General features: G+C 37.8%; 1 protein-coding gene across 1 annotated transcript in view; it reads left to right on the top strand.

Moving 5' to 3' along the window:
* Positions 1-17,963, top strand: part of LOC149796781 (zinc finger protein 330 homolog) — a 66,342-nt gene extending 48,379 nt beyond the window's left edge. The window contains exons 8-10 of the mRNA XM_089961438.1: positions 10,141-10,258; positions 12,873-13,031; positions 17,244-17,963. Coding sequence (XP_089817564.1) covers positions 10,141-10,258; positions 12,873-13,031; positions 17,244-17,398 — 432 coding nt within the window. The 3' untranslated portion in view covers positions 17,399-17,963. The remainder of the gene's footprint in view (positions 1-10,140; positions 10,259-12,872; positions 13,032-17,243) is intronic.
* Positions 17,964-22,054: the final 4,091 nt, after the last annotated feature.

Genomic DNA, 22,054 nt, shown 5'->3' with positions numbered 1-22,054 from the left:
CCCTTTTTTTAGTATTCAACTTACTGCATTTTATTGTCCTCATCTCTTTCTCTTAGTATTCAACTTATTGCATTTTATTGTCCTCATCCCTTTTTCTTAGGATTCAACTTATTGCATTTTATTGTCCTCATCCCTTTTTCTTAGTATTCAACTTATTACATTTTATTGTCCTCATCTCTTTCTCTTAGTAGTAAACTTATTGCATTTTATTGTCCTCATCTCTTTCTCTTAGTATTCAACTTATTGCATTTTATTGTCCTCATCCCTTTTCCTTAGTATTCAACTTATTGCATTTTATTGTCCTCATCTCTTTTAGTATTCAACTTATTGCATTTTATTGTCCTCATCCCTTTTCCTTAGTATTCAACTTATTGCATTTTATTGTCCTCATCTCTTTCTCTTAGTATTCAACTTATTGCATTTTATTGTCCTCATCCCTTTTCCTTAGTATTCAACTTATTGTATTTTATAGTCCTCATCTCTTTCTCTTAGTATTCAGGGAGCATAATATCCACATTTCTTTGAGGTCACTGGTTTGAATCCCAGCTGAGTCATACCAGAGACTTATAAAAATATTACTAGCAGCTGCCTCGCTTGGCACTCAGCATTAAGAGGTTAGCATTAGGACTGATCAGCCAGTTGTTAGGATAATGTGACTGGGTGGGACATCACACAAGAATATCTGTGGCATGATGCCCCATTGCTAGACATCATTGTATACTGTCACACTGCAGACATCATAGCAGTATGATTGAAAAATTGTTCAAGCTACCTTAAAAATCTAAAACACATACACATTTCTTCTTTAAATACATTACCCAATCTTAAGCTCTATGTGCAAGTGCCTAAATGTGTGATGACAAAAAAGTGTGAGCAAATTGCAAAGGCAGGACTTTGTTGGCATATAAAGAGAAAATGTTCGAAATGTAGATGGAGTATACTTTCCTGAGAAGTGAAAAAACTCCTCCAAATGTAATGGTATATATTAGACATAGATTCTGGCTTTTGCAATGCCTCTCAATATGAGAGTGTGCTTCTTGGCATGAGTGGAAGTTGTAACTGAGAAGTTCTTTGCTGCTAATTTCTTATGTATAAGGGGAGGTCACTCTGCCTGACTACCACAGCAGTTGGCAGATAACTTTTAGCTCCCTTTAGCTAAAAGTAGTATCTGGGAGGGCTGGGATTTTGAGATAGTAGTAGTTCTCCTAAGGTATTATGAGTTGGTAATTATTCTCAAAGAAAAATTTTTTACTAGGAAAAATTGGTTTCCATCTGTTCATCCATCCATCTAGCTTTCCATCTGTAACACTTCCATTTCTACAATATGACACAAAAGCCATTTGAGATTAAGGAATGAAACTTGGAATACTTATTAATGATAATTAGAAGGTGTGCCATATAGCAGATTGGAAGTGTTATCACCATTTATACTGGTTGCCATGTATAGCCTATCTTGTGCTGAAAAATGGCGTTAAACCCTACAACAACAACAACAACATTGTATGTTTGAGGCTGTATCATCAAGTTGATGGTCATGGGTCAGTAATATAAAGGTTCTTATGTAAGTGGCTTTCTTTACTGCCTCTTTAAAGACTTACAGAAAATGAAATAGTTGCAAGTTGAGAATGATATGGCATTCACATTGTCTGTGACCAGTATCTTAGACTAACAGACAGGTGTTATAGACTGTCTCAGCTTATGTATAAAAAGCTGTAAAAACTAATATGCAAATTGGGAAAATCGTTCAGATTCAAATCATCTCTATTAAGCAGCATCATTTTGGTTATTGTACACTGTGTTGTTGTTGTTGTAGGGTTTAACATCATTTTTCAGCACAAGATAGGCTGTACATGGCGGCCAGTATTAATGGTGGAGGAAGAACCTCGAAAAACCCAGGAAAGAACTACTGACCCACAAGAAGCTACTGGCAAGCTTTCTCATGTACCCACATTGGCCGAGCCCAAGACTCGAACCCATGCAGACAGAGGTGAGACGGCAGTGATCTGTAACGTGAGAGCTTTAGACCACTCAGCCACTTTGGGCCCCATACACTGTGTGTATAAAGTTGGATAAATAATGGAACCTTTTTTCTTGATATCACAAATGCTGAATAAGGTCCAGGGATGAACCATCGTGTACATATGCTTCTCAGTTTGATGGCATTTTTGTATCACTGTTAAGGTTTTATCATCAAGGTCAAGGTCACCATTCATTTTTTTTCTACTCCCTTTCTACACTTTTCTACAAATGTCCTATATCTGTCAAATTTCTTTACAGCTCAGTCATAAAGGTGTTAGATTGCATTAGTGTGAACATTTTTCATCTTGCCATGATCAGCTGGGGACAAAAACTAACTGAATTTACCTGTTTCACTTGAATGATGATTTATTCTCAGTAATTAGATCATTTCTGTTATCTGGTCTGGCATTTATTCCACTCCTTAGCATACACTTGACTGTAATCCTAGCATGATGCTTGGCTGAATTTACCTGTAAATGCTACTTTTTTTTAATTATGGGTAAAAATGGGCAGCATTAAATGCAGAACACGTGAAAGGTTTAAGCAGTCTCAAGTTAACCACTCCACCTTCATTGCCTGTATGAGGTGCTAGTCAGTCCATGCAGTAAATCTTCTTTTGGTGGGCAGTTGGGTGACAGTTTCTGCCAAAGAGGTGTCCCAGGATAGCAAGAGAGACAGAAAGTGGTCTTAAAAGGATTTAAATGCTCTCAGCATTGATTGATGTAACTGGCTCAGAAGCAAACTTCATAATAATGAAATCATCTGAGGCAGAGAAGTTGCCAATCAAGAAAAGCTTGGCATGCATTGCCACATACACTACTACTTCCAGCAAACTGTTCCCTAACTGACATTGTTCAAGCCATTGATTGGAGGCTCATTTTCCCAGAGTAATCTTTATCAGCAGCACAACAGGCTACCTTCCCAGGTCATGCTGCATGTTCATAGCAATGCAGGTTTCTCTGCTTCCTCTGAATTTCTGGTAGCGATTTTTTTTTTTATACATCTGCCATTTTGGCAGAAAATCTTATGCTTTGATCCTGGCACTTTTCAGTGTAAGGATGTTGCCCACATGCCAACTCAGGAGCTTTCTGTGCAACTGCAAGTTCAAGAAAGTTACTAATCCCTGGATGGATCAGTTCCACTTCCTGGTTCAAGGAAGTTACCAGCATGCCAGTCCTGGGAGGGATCAAGGACATTTCTTGGCATAAGAATGTAGCCAGGAATACCAAGTAAGTCCTACTTTTACAGCTTAAGGAAATGTTTTTTTTTTTTTGTGCTCATCATATGGTTCAAGATCATCATATAGGACTGCTGGAGATGATCTTGTTGCCTGTCCAGGTGCTGCTCACTGGGTACAGAGAACTGGATTGAGGCACAGGATGCCAATCACATGGAACCTGAACCCACATCCCTGTCAAATAAATTGAAGTTATGATACTAGAAAGCTATGAAGCTCAAACCATGGTTACCATAGCTTCACACACTGATGTATTTGCAGCAGCCTCCTTCAGCTTTATAAGGGAGAAGTCTCTTTTGCTGATTGCCTTGCAAGGACAGTGTGACTCACTTTGTCAATGTCAACAGCAATTTCGGAAGAACTTCTCCACCTCCTTAGAGATGACACCTTTGCTTCTTCACAGGATTTGTTGAATTGCAGCAAAGGTCTGTTGAGGGTGTGCCTATTTGGCAACTTAACTCCAGGAGTGACCTTCCATGACCTTGGGGATCAACAGCACCAGTTGACTGCAGTTTACAGCCTTGCTAAACTCACTGAAGGAACATCCTTATCTAGAGAGGTCTTTGGGTCCTCTGCCTAAATGTTTGAAGCTTTGGTTCCAGTCGAATTGTAAGACTCCATTTAAAATTCCTCTTTGCCCTTCATGTATTGAAGAAGGTGGCTGGAATGGCCAGGGCAGGAGGCCTACAGACTCCACCAATCTCTCTAAGAAGGGAGGCAGGCAGCCCTAAGGAGTTGCAAAATTTCCTGCCAGGTTCTCCTCTTTCCTGTCGCCCAAGTAGGTGCCAGACTAGGCTGCTTTTCAAAGGCCTGGATGGACCTAATGGTAGCCTATTGGAAATAGATCATGTATTAGCTTTAACAGTTAGTCAAGGCCTTCAGCCTCCATCTCAGCTAGAAAATTCAGCATACACATAATTGCAACCATGTAGAGATAAAAACAATACACCAAATTTCCTATCCTTGAAATTGATTGGACAGGTTTAAGGGACTGTTTCATTTGTATGATGGGTTCAGATTTTTTCAGAAAAAGATATCCAGCCACCAAATAGCTTGCTCTTCTCTGTAAATAAAAAGAACTATATCTATCCATCATATTGGCTAACAAAAAACAAAAACAAATTAAATAAGCTTCCTGGTTGGAAAGAAAATACTTGGCCTCCTTCCACCCCCAACGCCTGGAAATTAAATGGTCTGTTTCTAACTAGATGCAGACTTTGCAGCTCTCACTAGTTCAGTGTTCGGTTTGAAAGTAATGCAGTTTTCATTAGCATTATTCATAAAGTCTCCTTCTGATTGCAAAAGTAAAATTTTGTCAGCCAGGAGTTTTAAAATTCATTTTTTTTATGCCTTTGCTCACTTCACAGATGGATCATCTCAAGCTGCATTTTGACATTTTACATTAAAACATTATTCACACTTCCACATTATTCCAGCTACAAAGGCCATAATGTTGTGTATTTAACATATGGTATAAAATTCATGTACAAATTTTTTTTGCCACAATTTGTGAACTAACTAATAATCTTTAATAAAGATGGTTTCACATTCTAATTCAAGGCAGTGAAGTGTAATAGCCTTTGGTTTCTTCAACATCCCTTAATTAAAACGGGTTGTTCCACTTTATGTAATTTACCTATGCAAATCAGCATAATGGGCTCTCTGACAGCAGTGCTTAAAGTACTCTAGACACAAAATCATTATAGCTGTTGTCAGGTAAGTAATCTGTGCATCAGTGATTGTTTAGCAGTGGCTGCCTTTACCTTTGAATTGCCACCACGACAGTCAACTGTATAAACTGCTGTCTGGTTTTCTTTGAGTATTAAACACAGTGGTTAATCTTTATACAAGCTGCAGGTTATGGCCATATATCAAATAAGGTCTCTTTTTTTATAATGTTACTGAAAATCATAGGTTTTTTTACACGACCGTGTGGGGGGTTTGGGGAGGCAAAACTTGTGTTTCATATGACACATGTTCTGGCAGTTATGGTAAAACTAATTTAAATTATGTAATACCTACCAGTTAGATTGTTACCTCCCTTGCACTGTAATGTTCTTTATTTGCTTACCTGTTAAATATTACCATTTCCCTCATATTTGCTCTGATGTCCATTCAGTCTTGGTCTTAGTCAAAGAAGGATGGTATTCCTAATGTTGGAAAAGACTAAGGCACCAGATTGGGACTGTGTTTATTTTTGTTCTGAGGCCTCCATTTACTGTTTGAAGGAGGGAATTCATGTACTATTACTGCTACCAGAAAACGTAATATCGAAGCAATAACAACATGTCGATATAACATAATTAAAATTTGTTTTACCCCAAAAGACTTCATTTCTACAGGCTGTTCTCCACAAAATCTGTTCATAGCATGTATTTGGGGTAAGGATGAACCCTAGCAATTTTTGGGTCAAAAGTTCAAAGTTCAAGGTCACTGACAGAAAGAAGGAATATCAAAATGGTTTCTGCACAGCAGCTTTAGTTCTCCACCACCTTCAGTTACAAAGATATCTTTGTGGCTTGTACATGGGATAAGAAAGAGCCTTTTGATTTCAGGGTCAGAAAGTCATGGTCACTATGACTGAAAGATGAAAATTTGTTTTATCACATACTTGACCAAACTTTGTGGATAGTTTGCAGAAGGAACAAACTTTTTGATTTTGGAGTGATAAGGACATTGTGGTGGTGGTGGTGGGGTTTAACGCCATTTTTCAGCACATAATAGGCTATATATACATGGCGGCCAGTATTAATGGTGGAGGAAGAACCTGGGAAAACTCCAAAAAGAACCACCGACCCACAAGAAGCTACTGGCAAGCTTTCTCACATACCCACATTGGCTGAATCCGAAATTCGAACCGGTGCAGACAGGGGTGAGATGGCAGTGATCCGTAACAGATAGCGCTTTAGACCACTCGGCCACTCGGGGCCCCAGTGATAAGGACAAAGGTCACTGTAAATGAGAGAAGAAAATGTTTTATGCATAATAACATTAATTCATCACAGACCGGGACCAATCACAGTTTTCTTCTTTTAAGTCAAAGTGACATTGACCTTTGACCATTTGACTCCCAAATCTACATGCTTCTTAGGAGGGTATGCACTTGGGGGTAATGGAGAAGCCTGTATATTTATGGTCAAAGGTCAAGGTCACTGACATAAAAGAAGAACATTTTTTTCAACAAAAAAAACACATACCATCACCAAAATTTGTGGATGCCTTGAACATCTGATAAGAAAGAAGCCCATTGATTTGTGGGCCAGAGGATCATTGTGCCAGATCATTGATGGAAAGAAGAGAAATGGTTTCTGTACAATAACTTGAGTTCTGTGTCATTGACCTGGACCAAACATTGAGGATGGATTGCACTTGCCATAAGGAAGAAGCTGATCGACATCACTGGACAACAAATTTTTACAAAAGTCATGTTACTGAAATAAAATTAGTCAATTCTTATCAATTTTTATGTGCTGAACACGAATATGACAGTCAAATTGCAAAATTGGCTCTAGTTTTTTTGTAATCTGCAAGAAATTAATGTTTACATAACGAAATGCATTCCAATAGTAAAAGGTCAACTGTAATAGCCTACCTATAAAAAATCAAGTCATTGACTACATCTTAGATTTCTTCGCCTGTCTCTTGTACAGCTGTTCAGGAGCATCTCTGAGGAGTGTCCAGCAGTAGTCAGCCAGCATTGTAGTGGACCATTTTCCCTGGTATCTTTGTTCCATTGTTGCGATATCTTGATGAAAACGTTCGCCGTGTTCATCACTAACAATACCACAGTTGCTAGGAAAGAAATCCAAATGGGAATGAAGGAAGTGAATCTTTAGAGACATATTGCAGCCAAGTTTCTTATACTTCATCAACATGTCTTCTACTAGTTCCTTATAGTTTTCTGCCCTAACATTTCCGAGGAAGTTTGTAGAAACTAGGCGAAAAGCATTCCATGCTTGTTTCGCGTCACCTTCCAGCAAGTTGTTGAACCGGTCATCTTTGAAAAGCTCTCGAATCTGAGGACCCACAAAAACTCCCTCTTTAATCTTTGCTTCGCTGAGTCGAGGGAATTTTTCATGCAGGTATCGGAATGCTGGCAAAGTCCGGTCAATGGCTTTCACGAAGTTCTTCATCAAACCTAGTTTGATGTGAAGGGGTGGTAGCAAGATTTTCTGAGCCTCAACCAGAGCTGGGTGTTGGATATTCTTCTCTCCAATGGCTACATTCTGCCTGTGAGTCCATTCCTTCCTCATGTAGTGCATTTCCCTTGCTCGGCTATCCCACTCGCATAAGAAACACATGTATTTTGTATATCCTTGCTGCAGTCCCATTAAAAGGGCAACTACCTTCAAATCACCACAGAGGTGCCAGCTGTACTTGTATACTCAATGGAATTCAGTAGCTGCCTTAAGTTATCGTATGTCTCTTTCATGTGGACAGCATACACTACTGGAATAGATGGAAGAATGTTTCCATTGTGCAAAAGCACAGCCTTGAGACTCAGTTTCGAAGAGTCCACAAATAGTCTCCATTCTTGTGGGTCATGAGTGATTTTTAAAGCATTCATGAGGCCCTCAATATCGGAACAGAATATCAGATTACTTTCCTTTCTGAAGAAAGGCTCCAATTGCTGGTGGCGCTTTCGATATGCAGTAATTGTGACATCTTCTTCTAGAAGATTCCATTGTTGGAGTCTTGATCCTAGCAATTCTGCCTTGTTCTTTGATAAGTCCAAATCACGAATCAGGTCATTTAGTTCTTCCTGTGTTATTCTGTGTGGGGTTGATGATGCACCACAGTGAAAATCTGGATCACTGCATGCTGATGGACCAGGAGAAGAACAGGTCGACTCACCTTTGTCTTCGTCAGATGAATCAAGAGAATATTCTGCTGGAGGTTCTGGAATAGGAAGTCCCTCACCATGTGGAACTGGTCTCAATGCAGACGGAATGTTTGGGTAGACTATTCTCGACTTCTTTCGCTTCGTTATTCCGCCGGAAAGAGGAGGAACCAAGCAGAAGTAACAGTCATTTAGGTGGTTGCTTGGCTCTCTCCACACCATTGGGACTGCAAACGGCATTGATGACCTTTTGCAATTCAACCACTGTGAAAGCAGTGTTGTACATGTAGCACAGCATATATGCGGAGCCCAAGGCTTGTCTTGGTCACCAACCTTGCATCCGAAGTAAAGATGATATGCCTTCTTCACTTGAGAATTGATACTTTTCTTCTGGTTGGCAAATGTCACTTCCCCACAAATATAGCAAAAATTGTCCGCGGTATTAACACACTTTCGAGGCATTACTGTTCTTTATTGTACGTAAATGGATAAAATAATAAGTTTTATGTAACAGTAGCTTGAACTGTCTCGCACAACGTCTAAAATATTTTAAATGCTGAACCTATCTGATTGGGCTTTATATAGTACACTGCTTACGTCAGCTTCAGCAGCCGCCTGGCATTAGTATAATAGGCCTACACATGTATAGTACACTGCTGACGTCAACTTACTTCAGCAGCCGCATGGCATTAGTATTGCATTGCATCAGAAAATGATGCAATCAACTGTGGATGATGTGAGCATGATGGTATTATGCAATGTTACATCATTATTCCGGATGTTGCTGCAGTCCTACTGGAGAAATTTACACAGTGAAACATAGAAAATGAGGTATATGAATATCTTCAAAACGAGAGCCAATACAAATTTTTCACGGTTATATTCGTGTTCGGCACACCAAAATACTACAGATTAGGGCCTTTTCAAGTCAGTAATGATTTCACTGTTGACCAGTGCATTAAGCTGAAATGGTCAATCATCAGAGTCACTGTTACTGAAACAAGAACAAGTACTTTTGTGTAAGAGCTAAAGATTTTAACTACAGACGTTGACTAAAGATTGTGGAATGCATGCACATAAGGTATGGAAGAGGTCTACTGATTTTGGGGTCATAAACTCAGTGGTAAAGGTCAAAATTATTGTGGCTCAAAGAAAAATGGGTTTTGCTGAATACTTTTATCAAAGAGCAAATTCTTTGACCTAACTTTTGCACTTAGTGCAATAAAGTAACTTGTAGAATCTGTTGTATAAAAATCCATGATCATGGTAGGTTTGATAAAAAGAATGGTTTCTGCTCTTTAAGTTTAGTTCAAGACTGCATACCTTGACCAAAGGTCCAAGGCCAAGTCATTAAGAGTCAACCATGTCCCACTATTTCCTTCACAGAGGACTACTGATTATGAGGCATGTGTATAATATGACATTCGTTGTAATCTTGCTTTTCTTAGAGACTATATAATTTGATTGATCTGTACTAGCTCTGTGGTGCATCTGACAAAAGATTCAAGTTGATTTACATATGATATCCCCAAATATTGGTTTCACAAAATGCAGCAGTAGCTTTGTCTTTTTGAAGCTAGTGTTCTAGCTAAGTCAGTTTATATGTTGATTCTGTTTAAGTTGACTGCTCGGTGGCCTAAGTGGTAGAGCATCTATATTGGATGTGGGAGGTTGCAAGTTTGAACCCCAGCTCAGTCTTATCAAAGAAATGGTACTAGTATCTGCCTAACTTGGTACTCAGCATTAAGAGGTTAGTGTTAGGACTGGTCGGCCTGGTGTCAGGATAATGTGACTGGGTGGAACATGATAATGCATGTCTGCAGCATGATGCTCCAGTGCTATACATCACTATTAACTGCCATGCTGCTGACATCATATCATTATGACTGAAAAATTGTTAAAATATGATACAAATCCAAATCACACGCACAATTTTAAGTAACTTAATTAGTCTGGTTTTTCTTTTTAAGCTAAGTGGACAGTTTTTTTATCTTTGAAGCCAAAACTTACTTGGGTTTTTGTCCACACTTGCTTTATATTTCAGATTTGCTTCTGTGAAGACCATGTAAGGAGAAAGGGTTTTAAGTATCAGAAGGGTGAGTCCATTCCTTGCCCCAAATGTGGCCAGAATACTCAGGAAACCAAAGAACTCAGCATGTCAAGTAAGTGTCAGAAATAGAATGATGTTGGTGAAGATGAAAAGGGAGTGAAAAGAAATTCAATCTACTCTCAGTAATTCAGATTTCTAGACATCTGATGGCGATTGTATGAAAATTTCCTCCATTAGTTTTAGCTCACCAGGCCTAGTGACTTTATGGTATTGTCTAACATCCACAGTGTGTAATTTTTTGTGCATTGTACATCATGCATCTATCAACAGTTGCTATTTTAATTTCTCAAAAAACCACCCTGCCAATTTTTACCAAACTTTGGCACATATCATTCTTGCTTGAACGGCTTTCAGATGGTAATAGATGATGCCAATAAACCTCCAGGCATCATTGCCATTGCTGAAAATAGTACTAATCCTTTAAACTGCTTCTCAGAAGCTGCAAATAAGACATATTTGTAAAGTTTGACAGAAAGCAGCCTAGCAGGAAGACCTTTCAGGTTCATATGAATGATACTGGACTGCCATCATTATTGCCAGATAGGAAAATCTTCAAATAACTTCTCAAATTGACCGAATTTAAATAAAAGAATCATTAAATAGAAGGCTTGATTTCTGATGGGGGGGGGGGGCGCTGAGATGTTTTACAAAAACATTCTGGTCCTCAGATAGCTTGAAATAAATAATCTAGCTCTGATTTTTGAGAAAAAAAGAATCAGTTATAAGTGGAAGGAATATTTATCTTGAGATTAGGAAAAAAGTATATATCTTCTCCTCAACCTACACCCTCCTCCCACAATCAATTGGTGAGCCCTTCAGAGACTGGATGGTACTGTTTTTAAGACATCCCAGATCTTGTTGAATTTTTTTCAGCATAGAAAATTTCTTTCCACATCTGTCAAGCAAGTGTCAAACATGTAATGCCCACCCTTGTAAGATTATCAAATCGTGGTTTTCCAGAAGGTAGATGATGGTTGCCCATTTCAGTCCAGCTGCTGTTTGGTTTCAGCGGATTAGACCAATACATTGTTCTGTTTTCATTGTCGTGACTGGTTTCATTGTCGTGACTGTTTTCATTGTCGTGACTGTTTTCATTGTCGTGACTGGTTTCATTGTCGTGACTGGTTTCATTGTCATGACTGTTTTCATTGTCGTGACTGTTTTCATTGTCGTGACTGGTTTCATTGTCGTGACTGGTTTCATTGTCGTGACTGGTTTCATTGTCGTGACTGATTTCATTGTCGTGACTGTTTTCATTGTCGTGACTGGTCAGAATCTAAAAAGAGATGCAGAACACCTTTTTGCGTCAGTTCTGATGCTAGATGGTATGGATAACACAACAGATGTTGTACACTCCAGAATCACTGTTGTTGATATGGTGTTTGCAGTATGTGTTGTAAATAACATGCTCCTCTTAAATTCTCTGCTTCTCAAAGTCAAACTCCGTCAGCCAGGAGGTCTGAAATAACTTTTTGCAGGACTTTTGCTTGCTTTGCTGATGGCTCATCCTTCTCTGAATCACAAAAGCATTTTAACATTTTGCCTTGAAAAATGGATGACACTTGTACATGGTTGACCACAAAAATAATAATATTTTGCATTTTATATATGAAGATAAAATCTGAATTCAAAGCAATATTGCTACTTATCTTGAACTTGACAAGAATATTTAATAAAAGTGGTAGTGACATTCAATATCTTTCATTTTTCAAAACGTCTGATTTACCTGATGTCAAGACTGCTCTGGTGGCCTAGTGGTTAGAGCATCCGCCTTTGATGTCGTGGGTTAGATTTCTGGCCGAGTCATACCAAAGATTTACAAAAATGGTACTAACAGCTGCCTCGCTTGGCGCACAGCATTAAGAGCTTAGTGTTAGGACTGCTTGGTCTGGTGTCCGGATAATATGACTGGGTGGGACATCATGCCACATGTCTGCAGCATGATGCCACAGTGCTAGACATCCTTAGGACATGCATAAAAAATCATCATGCCTTTATTTCAGTTTATGACATTTTGTGATTAGCTTTAAGTGAGGTTTTTGTTTGTGTGGATTCCTCACCAATAGGTACAGAAGTGGATTTTGAGACAAATTTGAATTTATGTACCTTGTCTTCAACAGTTTGATTCAAACATAATGAAAAAGTTTAATATCAAACATACAGAAAAATATTGGTTTGAAATTAATTCTCAAAGAATCAGCAGCATCAGAGGTCATTGCATTAAGAAACTTTGTTTTTTATTTACATGTATTTATTATTTTAATGCCTGCTTGGATTTAGGATCAGACAGTTGACAGTGTATACAGGTATCTTAATTCTTGCACATGAAACAGAAAAATTGGATATACATTGGTATAGTTCTACATTCATATTAGAGACAGTGTGCTGTATGTATTTGCTTATAAGTCAAGTCAGACTGCAAACAACAAATGTCCTTCTCTTCCATAGCATAATGCACTTGCGGATCAGGATCTATATTATTACTCCTAGCAAACTGTTTCAGTAAGACCTATAGATAATGGTTTTCTTGAGATTTGCATAATTCTTGAAAAACGGGTGCTATAAACTGCAGTAGTTCAAATGACCTATCAGTTTCATCAAAAACAATACAGAAAATATATTTTTTAAATGAAAATATTTATTTTTAAAAAATTCTATCATTTCAGCTCGAAAATATGTCTATGGTCGCCAGAGAGGAGGAGATGATGAAGAGGAGGGATATGGTTACTATGGCGCTGCAGGTGGCTATTCCTATGGTGGTGACAATGATGATGAGGAACATGAAGGTTTTAGTAGTGGCTATGATTTGACAGAGTATGGAAATGGTACGTGAAAACATCAAGGATAAAAGGTTCAAGATTTTCTTAGCCAGTGTGTCTCATAAGATCAGTAATGTAGGAGACGGATTAAAGTGATGAAAACCCTAGTAATTCTGCCCTCATCATAATCAGGGTTAAAGATGTCCCAATTTTTTTACTTTGAGCTTGAGTTTTATGCTCCAACAGTTTGAGGAATACAGGGACATACTCTGCATGTTCCATCTTTTGAGTTTCTAAGATTTTTTACAGTCTGTAAATTTTATTAGAGACCATCTTGATGAATTATCCATCCCTTTGTAATGTGTGAACAAGACAGATTGTGTTGCAGTTTTTCACCCGTCAATAATTTATTTTCTGCCAGATAACTTTACTTGGAATACTGTGTTTGACTTAATACCAGCACTGTGCAATTAAGAAATTATTATTTGGATACATTTCTTGAGATTAAAGCTTGTAATCAATGCACACTGACAACACTATAAATAATGTCCCTGTCAAAGTAGCTCCCATCATCTACTTCTTTTGGGAACTCTCCACTTTGGAGGTACATTTTATCCCCAGTATGACTGCTCTAGTGCTTAGAGCGTCTGCCTCAGATGCATGAGGGTGTGGGTTCAATCCCCGGCCGAGTCATACTAAAGGCTTACAAAAATGGTACTAACAGCTGCCTTGCTTGGTGCTCAGCATTAAGAGGTTAGTGTTAAGACTGGTCAGCCTGGTGTCAGGATAATGTGACTGGGTGGGACATAATGCTACATGTCTGTGGCACGATGCCCCAGTGCTAGACATCACTATAAACTGTCACAATGCAGACATTGTAGAGATATGACTGAAAAATTGTTAAAGCTGCATTAAAAATCTAAATCACACACACACATCCCAGTATGATTTTCCATCAGATAAAGCATAATGTAAAATTTGTATTTGAGAGTGGTACCCATTTTATAAAGTGGTAATGAGAAATGAACAGGCAGTTTAAATCCAAGAAAATTCTGATGTTCTGGGTGGATTTTAGGAGCCACTTCCTTTCCACGAGGCATATTGGGAAGATGAATGTGTATTCAGTATGGCAAACTTTGAAGATGAATGTGTATTCAGTATGGCAAACTTTTATAGATTTATATTGATGTATGAATTTGATTTGCAGCAGTTTCTCAGTGGTTAGCATGTCAGACTTGTGACCAGAAAGGTGAGGGTTGAAATCCTACCATAAGATCAGCCTGGGTTGGATACTGAGATGTGTCACTGGGCAAGGCACTTAACCCGTTTGACTAAGCAGTGTATAACCTTTCTGTGTTGCCCTTCCATAAATACACAAAACTGCAGAACGAATGAGTTTTATATGGCATATGGATACGTCAAGACCATCAGGTTGTGAATATTCATAAGCCATATCAAAAATGTTCTTTACTTCCACTTGATACAAAACATGAAATGCATTTTTCTGTTTATTACATACCCCCTTTGTTTACACTTTTTAAGCTTTACTGTATGAATGAAATTCAGAACAAAGTGGTATATATACAAGTTTACATTACATCATCAAAGAAGGCACCTAAATTATTTGAATCTGGGTGAGTGATACAGAAATACGGATTCAACAGTTGTATTGAAATGCCAGATTAAGCATGCAAGATTAAATTTGTATGTAATAAAACAGCAAACCAATCCAGTCCAGCCTACTGCATAGTTCAGAGGAGTTGTACCCACTGAATATTCTCCTAAATTTCCTTTTACAAATACTGAAATTAGGGGGCAGGGGCCAGTTTTTATGTACAAAATTAATGCCGTAATCAGCGACCTAATATTAAAAAATATAAAATAAAAAAATACACAAGTGAGGGCAAAAAGGTCGATATTTTTGGATACCTAAATAATAAAAAAACATAAGAATAGTATCCACTTGACCAGAGAAGTCAATCGCAGTTCATAACAGAAAATGTTTATGCACCTCAACCCCAAATTTATACCTACAATTTTCATGTCCGAAGGTCATTTTTTGACACCATGGGATGCTCACAGTGCAAACACATGCCCTTTTCTAGATGAAAATTTTGCAAAACAGCGTGTACTGAACAGGCTGATGCAATTGAAAATAGTTGTCATCCAAGCCATTTTTGAGATATTCTACTTGCCCCAAACCCATGTAGTATTTCACTGCCAACATATTGCAGAGTAACTATGGAAGGTGTACATGCCTGACATCAATTTCAAGAACAACGCAAGCCGAAAACATCTAGCTCACAGATGTATCCTAGCTCACAAATAAATTTGCCAGAGAATAATTTACAAAACTGGACCCTGCCACCTTAGTTCAGTTTCTAAATTTCACGATATCATTTTCAAGAGTTATGGATACTGTTTACTCATCCTCCTGACTTTGTTTTTGCTGCATAACTTTACCAAAGTTTTCTTTAAACTTTAAACCAAATTAGGAATGCAGCTGTATATCAATAAAAACTTGAATGAGTTCATTTCTTACATTGCACAAGATTATTTACAGGAGTTGTGGTCACTTGATTGCTCTTCCTAATACTGATTTTGGTGTGAATGATGTAACTTTACCAAGGAATGTTAAATTTCAACCAGATTTGGCATAGCTTTGTGGCAACAAGACCTTTGACAGCCAGATTTGGCATAGCTTTGTAGTGACAAGATCATTGACAACCAGAATTGGCATAGCTTTGTAGTGACATGACCTTTGACAACCAGATTTGTCATAGCTTTGTAGTGACAAGACCTTTGACAACCAGATTTGCCATAGCTTTATAGTGATAAGATCATTGACAACCAGATTTTGCATAGCTTTGTAGTGACAAGACCTTTGACAAACAGATTTGGCATAGCTTTGTAGTGACAAGACCTTTGACAACCAGATTGGGTATAGTTTTATAGTGACATGACCTTTGACAACCAGATTGGGTATAGTTTTGTAGTGACAAGACCATTGACAACCAGATTTGGCATAGCTTTGTAGTGACAAGACCTTTGACAACCAGATTTGCTATAGCTTTATAGTGACAAGATCATTGACAACCAGATTTTTCATAGCTTTGTAGTGACAAGACCTTTGACAACCAGATTTGGCATAGCTTTGTAGTGACAAGACCTTTGACAACCAGATTGGGTATAGTTCTGTAGTGACAAGACCTTTGACAACCAGATTGGGTATAGTTTTGTAGTGACAAGACCATTGACAACCAGATTTGGCATAGCTTTATAGTGACAAGACCTTTGACAACCAGTATCGCCATAGCTTTGTAGTGACAAGACCTTTGACAACCAGATTTGGCATAGCTTTGTAGTGACAAGACCTTTGACAACCAGATTTGCCATAGCTTTATAGTGACAAGACCTTTGACAACCAGATTTGGCATAGCTTTGTAGTGACAAGACCTTTGACAACCAGATTTGGCATAGCTTTGTAGTGACAAGACCTTTGACAACCAGATTGGGTATAGTTTTGTAGTGACAAGACAATTGACAACCAGATTTGGCATAGCTTTATAGTGACAAGATTATTGACAACCAGATTTGGCATAGCTTTGTAGTGACAAAATTGATATCAGCATGTATCTTCAAAGACTATTGCAATACTGAAGCAATGCTCTGTATTGTTTATTCTCTGTCAAATTTGATAATAACTTTTGGATATTGAACATTGCATCACGGACTTATTAAAATAAGGTAGGCCAGAAACACAAACAATTAAAAAAACAACAGCAGGGCCAACAGAGTATTCGTGATTAAAATAAAAATAAATGGGAAATGCTGTACTTTTTATGAAGGGAAAAGTTTAAACTTTCCAAGAGTTGTGCCAGAAAAAAATTCTGTGGGAAAATAGTCATGAAGTATTTGTCTTAATAAAACATAAGTGTTATAGGCGATCTAGACATTAAGCGTATGCAAAATTATATCTTATAAGAAATGCATAACATTTGTATGATACAAGTTATATATATTTTAAACTGTACTTCCATATACTTTCCTCACAGATTGCACATTTCAGAGTTAAAGGGTGTCTCTTGTGTCTAAAAAGTATTCCAAAAGGTGAAAATAATTGAAAAAGTTTAAATATCTTTGAAAGCTGCAATTTGAGCATACATTATTGCACTGATGCAGTATTAGTTTGAAATCAGCCATATGCTATCATGATTAATTTAGAGACATTCTGAAATTCATTGGTCTTAAGAACTAGGTGTTAATTTTATGTTGCAGCATCATATGATGATGAAGATGATGAAGATGATGATGATGATGATGAAGAGGAGGAGGAATCAGAAGAGGAGGAGGAGGAAGGAAAACAGAAAGAGGGAGAGGAAGATAAAGAAGTTACAAAGAAAACATCTGATCTCACATTGGAAGATAAATAACTAAAGAAAGACTATAAACACAAAATTTGATAAGTTTATTTTTTTTTAAATGAAATAATTTTATCTTGGATTTCTTTCCTTTGTAGTTCTGGTTTTTTTCTTATTATTTATTTTTATGGGTAAAAAAGAAAAATCCAAGTCTGTTTTATGATGTAGTTTGTTAAAATCAGATTGTTAAAAGATAGTGTACATATCACCACCAGGATGAGATATTGCAAAAATATGCCATGGAGGTGTCTTAAAGATATTGTTAATATTACATATTGTACAATATCTTATTTTAAATAATGAAATGTCTGACAGAAAAATGTATTTAAAAAAATACAAAATAAATCAAATTAATTATTGTTTTCATTGGTCTTTCCTTTCATCATATGAAACAATTTTTATTTCTTTCTATCTGGATGCATATATTTAGGACTTTTCCAGAATTAAAGGTCTGGTTTTGAAGGCATCAGTTTTAATGAATAAATATGGGTGGTTTAAATACCAAGACTTGTGTTAACTTTGGCTACAGATTGGTAGCCTGCATTTTACAATAAACACTTTTCGCATTTTGTCAGTAGTGATTGTGTTGTCAGCTATATTTGTTACTTAGATAAGAAATAAGTAATTTTTCTGTCAAATACATTACCCAATTAAATTAGCATTGGGAATCACACTTCTGCTACATCAAGAATCAAGCTTTCCCATAGACTTGAAAATGTCTCCCCATCTCCGCTTTGTAATGTCAAAGGGAAGTAGTTCTTACAGATTACATCCCCTTATTCTATATCAGTTCTAGTTTTAACTTTTGCTGTATCCTGTTGGAAAGCCTCAATGAATCTGTGGATTGTGGAATTCTATTTTGTTCTGGATAGCCATCCAACAGTCCTTTTTGGTGGTATATTAAGTCAAACAATAATTCTATGTTGCGTATACTACATTTTTGATCATTTCAGTGTTTGTTGTTTTGCCAGCTAACCCGTCCAGCTTCCTTCTTTTGTTGATTTAATTGCCACTCTGGCTGTCAACCAACATGTCCAAGCACCTGGCCATCAAGCATACTTTAGTAATATATTTGCAGTCTCATCTGTTGACAATTCCACATATCCATATGGACACATTAGACTTGGTACAGTTTTCAAACGTTGTTCATCCATACCATTGACAACCAATGTCTTATGCTGACTTCGTTGTTTGGATCAGCTGAACTTCTGGCCATACAACCAACCCAGTCACACCCCTAATGCTGGTTCAATGCTCAGATAAGAGTTGAACAGTCAACCAGTCATACCCTAGGAAATACCCACTGGAGGTTGAGGACTCCCAAGTTGATGATCGTTCTGATTTAGAGTCTCAGAATAATTCTAATACTACCATGGAAAGAAATGAATTCAGTTTTAATGCTGCCATATAAGAAATGTGTTTGATTCTACCCTGTATGAAAAGTTACTGCAGGTTATATGTACAGCATAAAAAGTCAGGGCTTCAGGTTTTTTTTTCTGCCCCCTATCTTTGAATATTGCAGAAATAGCCAGTGTTTATAAACAAAAATATGTGACCTAGATAATGACATTATTTTGGCAGATCATCTTCCAGCTTCCTTTTTTCCATATTAGTACAGGTTATACAGTAACACCTATCATATGGATTTTTCTAGCCTCGACCGATTTCACTGCCATTGATATGTCTTCCTATTAGTAGGTGGACAGACAAGTTTTCATTGTGATTTCAAAATGTGGTTCTGTTTCCTCTCTCTTGGATTTAACCTCTCTGGCATTGTACCGCTTGGCAGAGAAGACTGGGAATTCGCTCTCATTTGGAATGGGGTCAGTCACCATCTCTAAAAGCATTAATAGGGTAGTACATCATACTATGGCGAATGCCCTAACAGTCTCCTATAACTTAGATCTAATGTGAAGGGATACTCTGCTGTGCTGTGCATCGTTTAAACCATACCATGTAACAGATTTGTGCTTTATTCCTTTTCGGTCTCCACTTATGTTTGGAGGATGTATCAAGGAAATTAAAAACCAGGAAGTACAGGAGTTACCTCTGCAGTTGTCAGTACAGAATCAATTCTTGGTTCACTCATTCATGAGCAGCTTCAGAGACAGGGTGACAAGTGTCAGAGATAGAGGCTGGACTTGAACACAGCAATATTACACTGGCCAAACAAGCAATACATCATCTAACTGCATCTTTCGCAGACAGGCAAGTAGGAGAGTTTTTCTCAAGGACATGCACAATCTTCTTTGTCTCATTTCGAAGTTTAGAGTGCATAGTAAATATGACATGTCAGCTCTTGTCCCTTCCCAACATTTCATTCATCTGGGTGTGGAGTTCCTCACTGATATAAACCTAGTCCATCTTCCTCCCAAATGCATAGACTATTGTTCTAGCATCAGAGAGAGCTTCTTCAAAAAGTTTATCATGGCAAGGGAATTTCTTTAACACTTCAGCCTTCTGAATGAGGCAGCAGATCTTGTGAATCTTGGCCACCTCTACAAACACCCATTACAGATGACCTTTTTCTCCCAGTGGTCACTGATTTCTTGCCCATTAGATCAGCAGATAAGATCTCAATGGAAATCACACACTTCCTGATTCAGTGGCAGAACAGAGAATGGCTAGCATCTGAAATTCAGTTCGAACCCCCCACAACCACAGGTCACAATCTGCTCTGACATAAGTTTGTCAGGTTGGGTGGCCCACTTGCTGTCGGACTTTATGATGGTAGGTGGTGAGTGAACAGAACAATAGAGAATCCTTTGTCATTCCTGAAAATAAAACAATCCTCAACCTTGGACCGGATTTAACCTACATATGAAAATTTGTATGTGGATGCTCTCCAGAGAGTAACTGAACCATTCAAAAACTAGGTGACTGTGACCTAGTATATATCCCATGGCATTTGCATTTTTGGCAATTGATTATTACCTCTGCATTTATTACCCCATTACATATAGATTAATCCATCTTGAGTGTCATCCTATACTTGTGACACTGTTCATTATTTGTAACGCGTGTTTGTAATGTGTGTGTATGTGTGTGTGTGCGTGATTTGGATTTTTAACATTTTTTTTACATATAGATCAATCCAGCTTGAGTTTCATCCTATGCTGATGACACAGTTCAATAATTGTAATGTGTGTGTGTGTGATTAGGATTTTTAACATAACTTTAACAATTGTTCAGTCATATCGCTATGATGTCTGCAGTGTGACAGTTTATAGTGATGTCTAGCACTGGGGCATCATGCAGCAGATATGTGGCATGATGTCCCACCCAATCATATTATTCTGACACCAGGCCGAGCAGTCCTAACACTAACCTCTTAATGCAGAGCGCCTAGCGAAGCTGCTGTTAGTACCATTTTTGTAAGTTTGAAATGGCAATTACTTCAGTGTTCTTGTGCATGTCTATCAGTAAGCTTGAAATGGCAATTACTTGAGTGTTCTTGTGCATGTCTATCAGTAAGCTTGAAATAGGAATTACTTGTGTGTTCTTGTGCATGTCTATCAGTAAGCTTGAAATAGGAATTACTTGGGTGTTCTTGTGCATGTCTGCCAGTAAGCTTGAAATGGCAATTACTTGTGTGTTCTTGTGCATGTCCATCAGTAAGCTTGAAATAGGAATTACTTGGGTGTTCGTGTGCATGTCTGCCAGTAAGCTTGAAATAGCAGTTACTTGTGTGTTCTTGTGCATGTCTATCAGTAAGCTTGAAATGGCAGTTACTTTGGTGTTCTTGTGCATGTCTATCAGTAAGTTTGAAATTGCAATTACTTGGGTGTTCTTGTGCATGTCTAGCAGTAAGATTGAAATGGCAGTTACTTGGGTGTTCTTGTGCATGTCTAGCAGTAAGTTGGAAATGGCAATTACTTGGGTGTTCTTGTGCATGTCTAGCAGTATGATTGAAATGGCAGTTACTTGGGTGTTCTTGTGCATGTCTATCAGTAAGTTGGAAATGGCTATTACTTGGGTGTTTTTGTGCATGTCTAGCAGTAAGATTGAAATGGCAGTTACTTGGGTGTTCTTGTGCATGTCTATCAGTAAACTTGAAATAGGAATTACTTGGGTGTTCTTGTGCATGTCTAGCAGTAAGATTGAAATGGCAGTTACTTGGGTGTTCTTGTGCATGTCTATGAGTAAGATGGAAATGGCAATTACTTGGGTGTTATTGTGCATGTCTAGCAGTAAGATTGAAATGGCAGTTACTTGGGTGTTCTTGTGCATGTCTATCACTAAGCTTGAAATGGCAATTACTTGGGTGTTCTTGTGCATAACTACCAGTAAGCTTGAAATAGGAATTACTTAGATGTTCTTGTGCATGTCTGCCAGTAAGCTTGAGATGGTACTTACTTGGGTGTTCTTGTGCATAACTATCAGTAAATTTGAAATGGCAGTTACTTTGGTCTTCTTGTGCATGTCTACCAGTAAGCTTGAAATGGTAATTACTTGGGTGTTCTTATGCATGTCTATCAGTAAGCTTTAAATAGGAATTACTTGAGTGTTCTTGTGCATGTCTACCAGTAAGCTTGAAATGGTAATTACTTGGGTGTTCTTGTGCATGTCTTCAGTAAGCTTGAAATAGCAATTACTTGGGTGTCCTTATGTATACCCATCAGTATAGCTGTCCACATCTTAGATTAAAGCTCAACGTTAAAGTTTTCT

Source organism: Sinohyriopsis cumingii, chromosome 6 (genome assembly GCF_028554795.1).
Source record: "Sinohyriopsis cumingii isolate HCF-2022 chromosome 6, ASM2855479v2, whole genome shotgun sequence".
Taxonomy (NCBI): Eukaryota; Metazoa; Mollusca; class Bivalvia; order Unionida; family Unionidae; genus Sinohyriopsis; species Sinohyriopsis cumingii.
The sequence above is the reverse complement of the archived record's forward strand: the minus strand, read 5'-3'. Positions and strand labels throughout refer to the sequence as shown.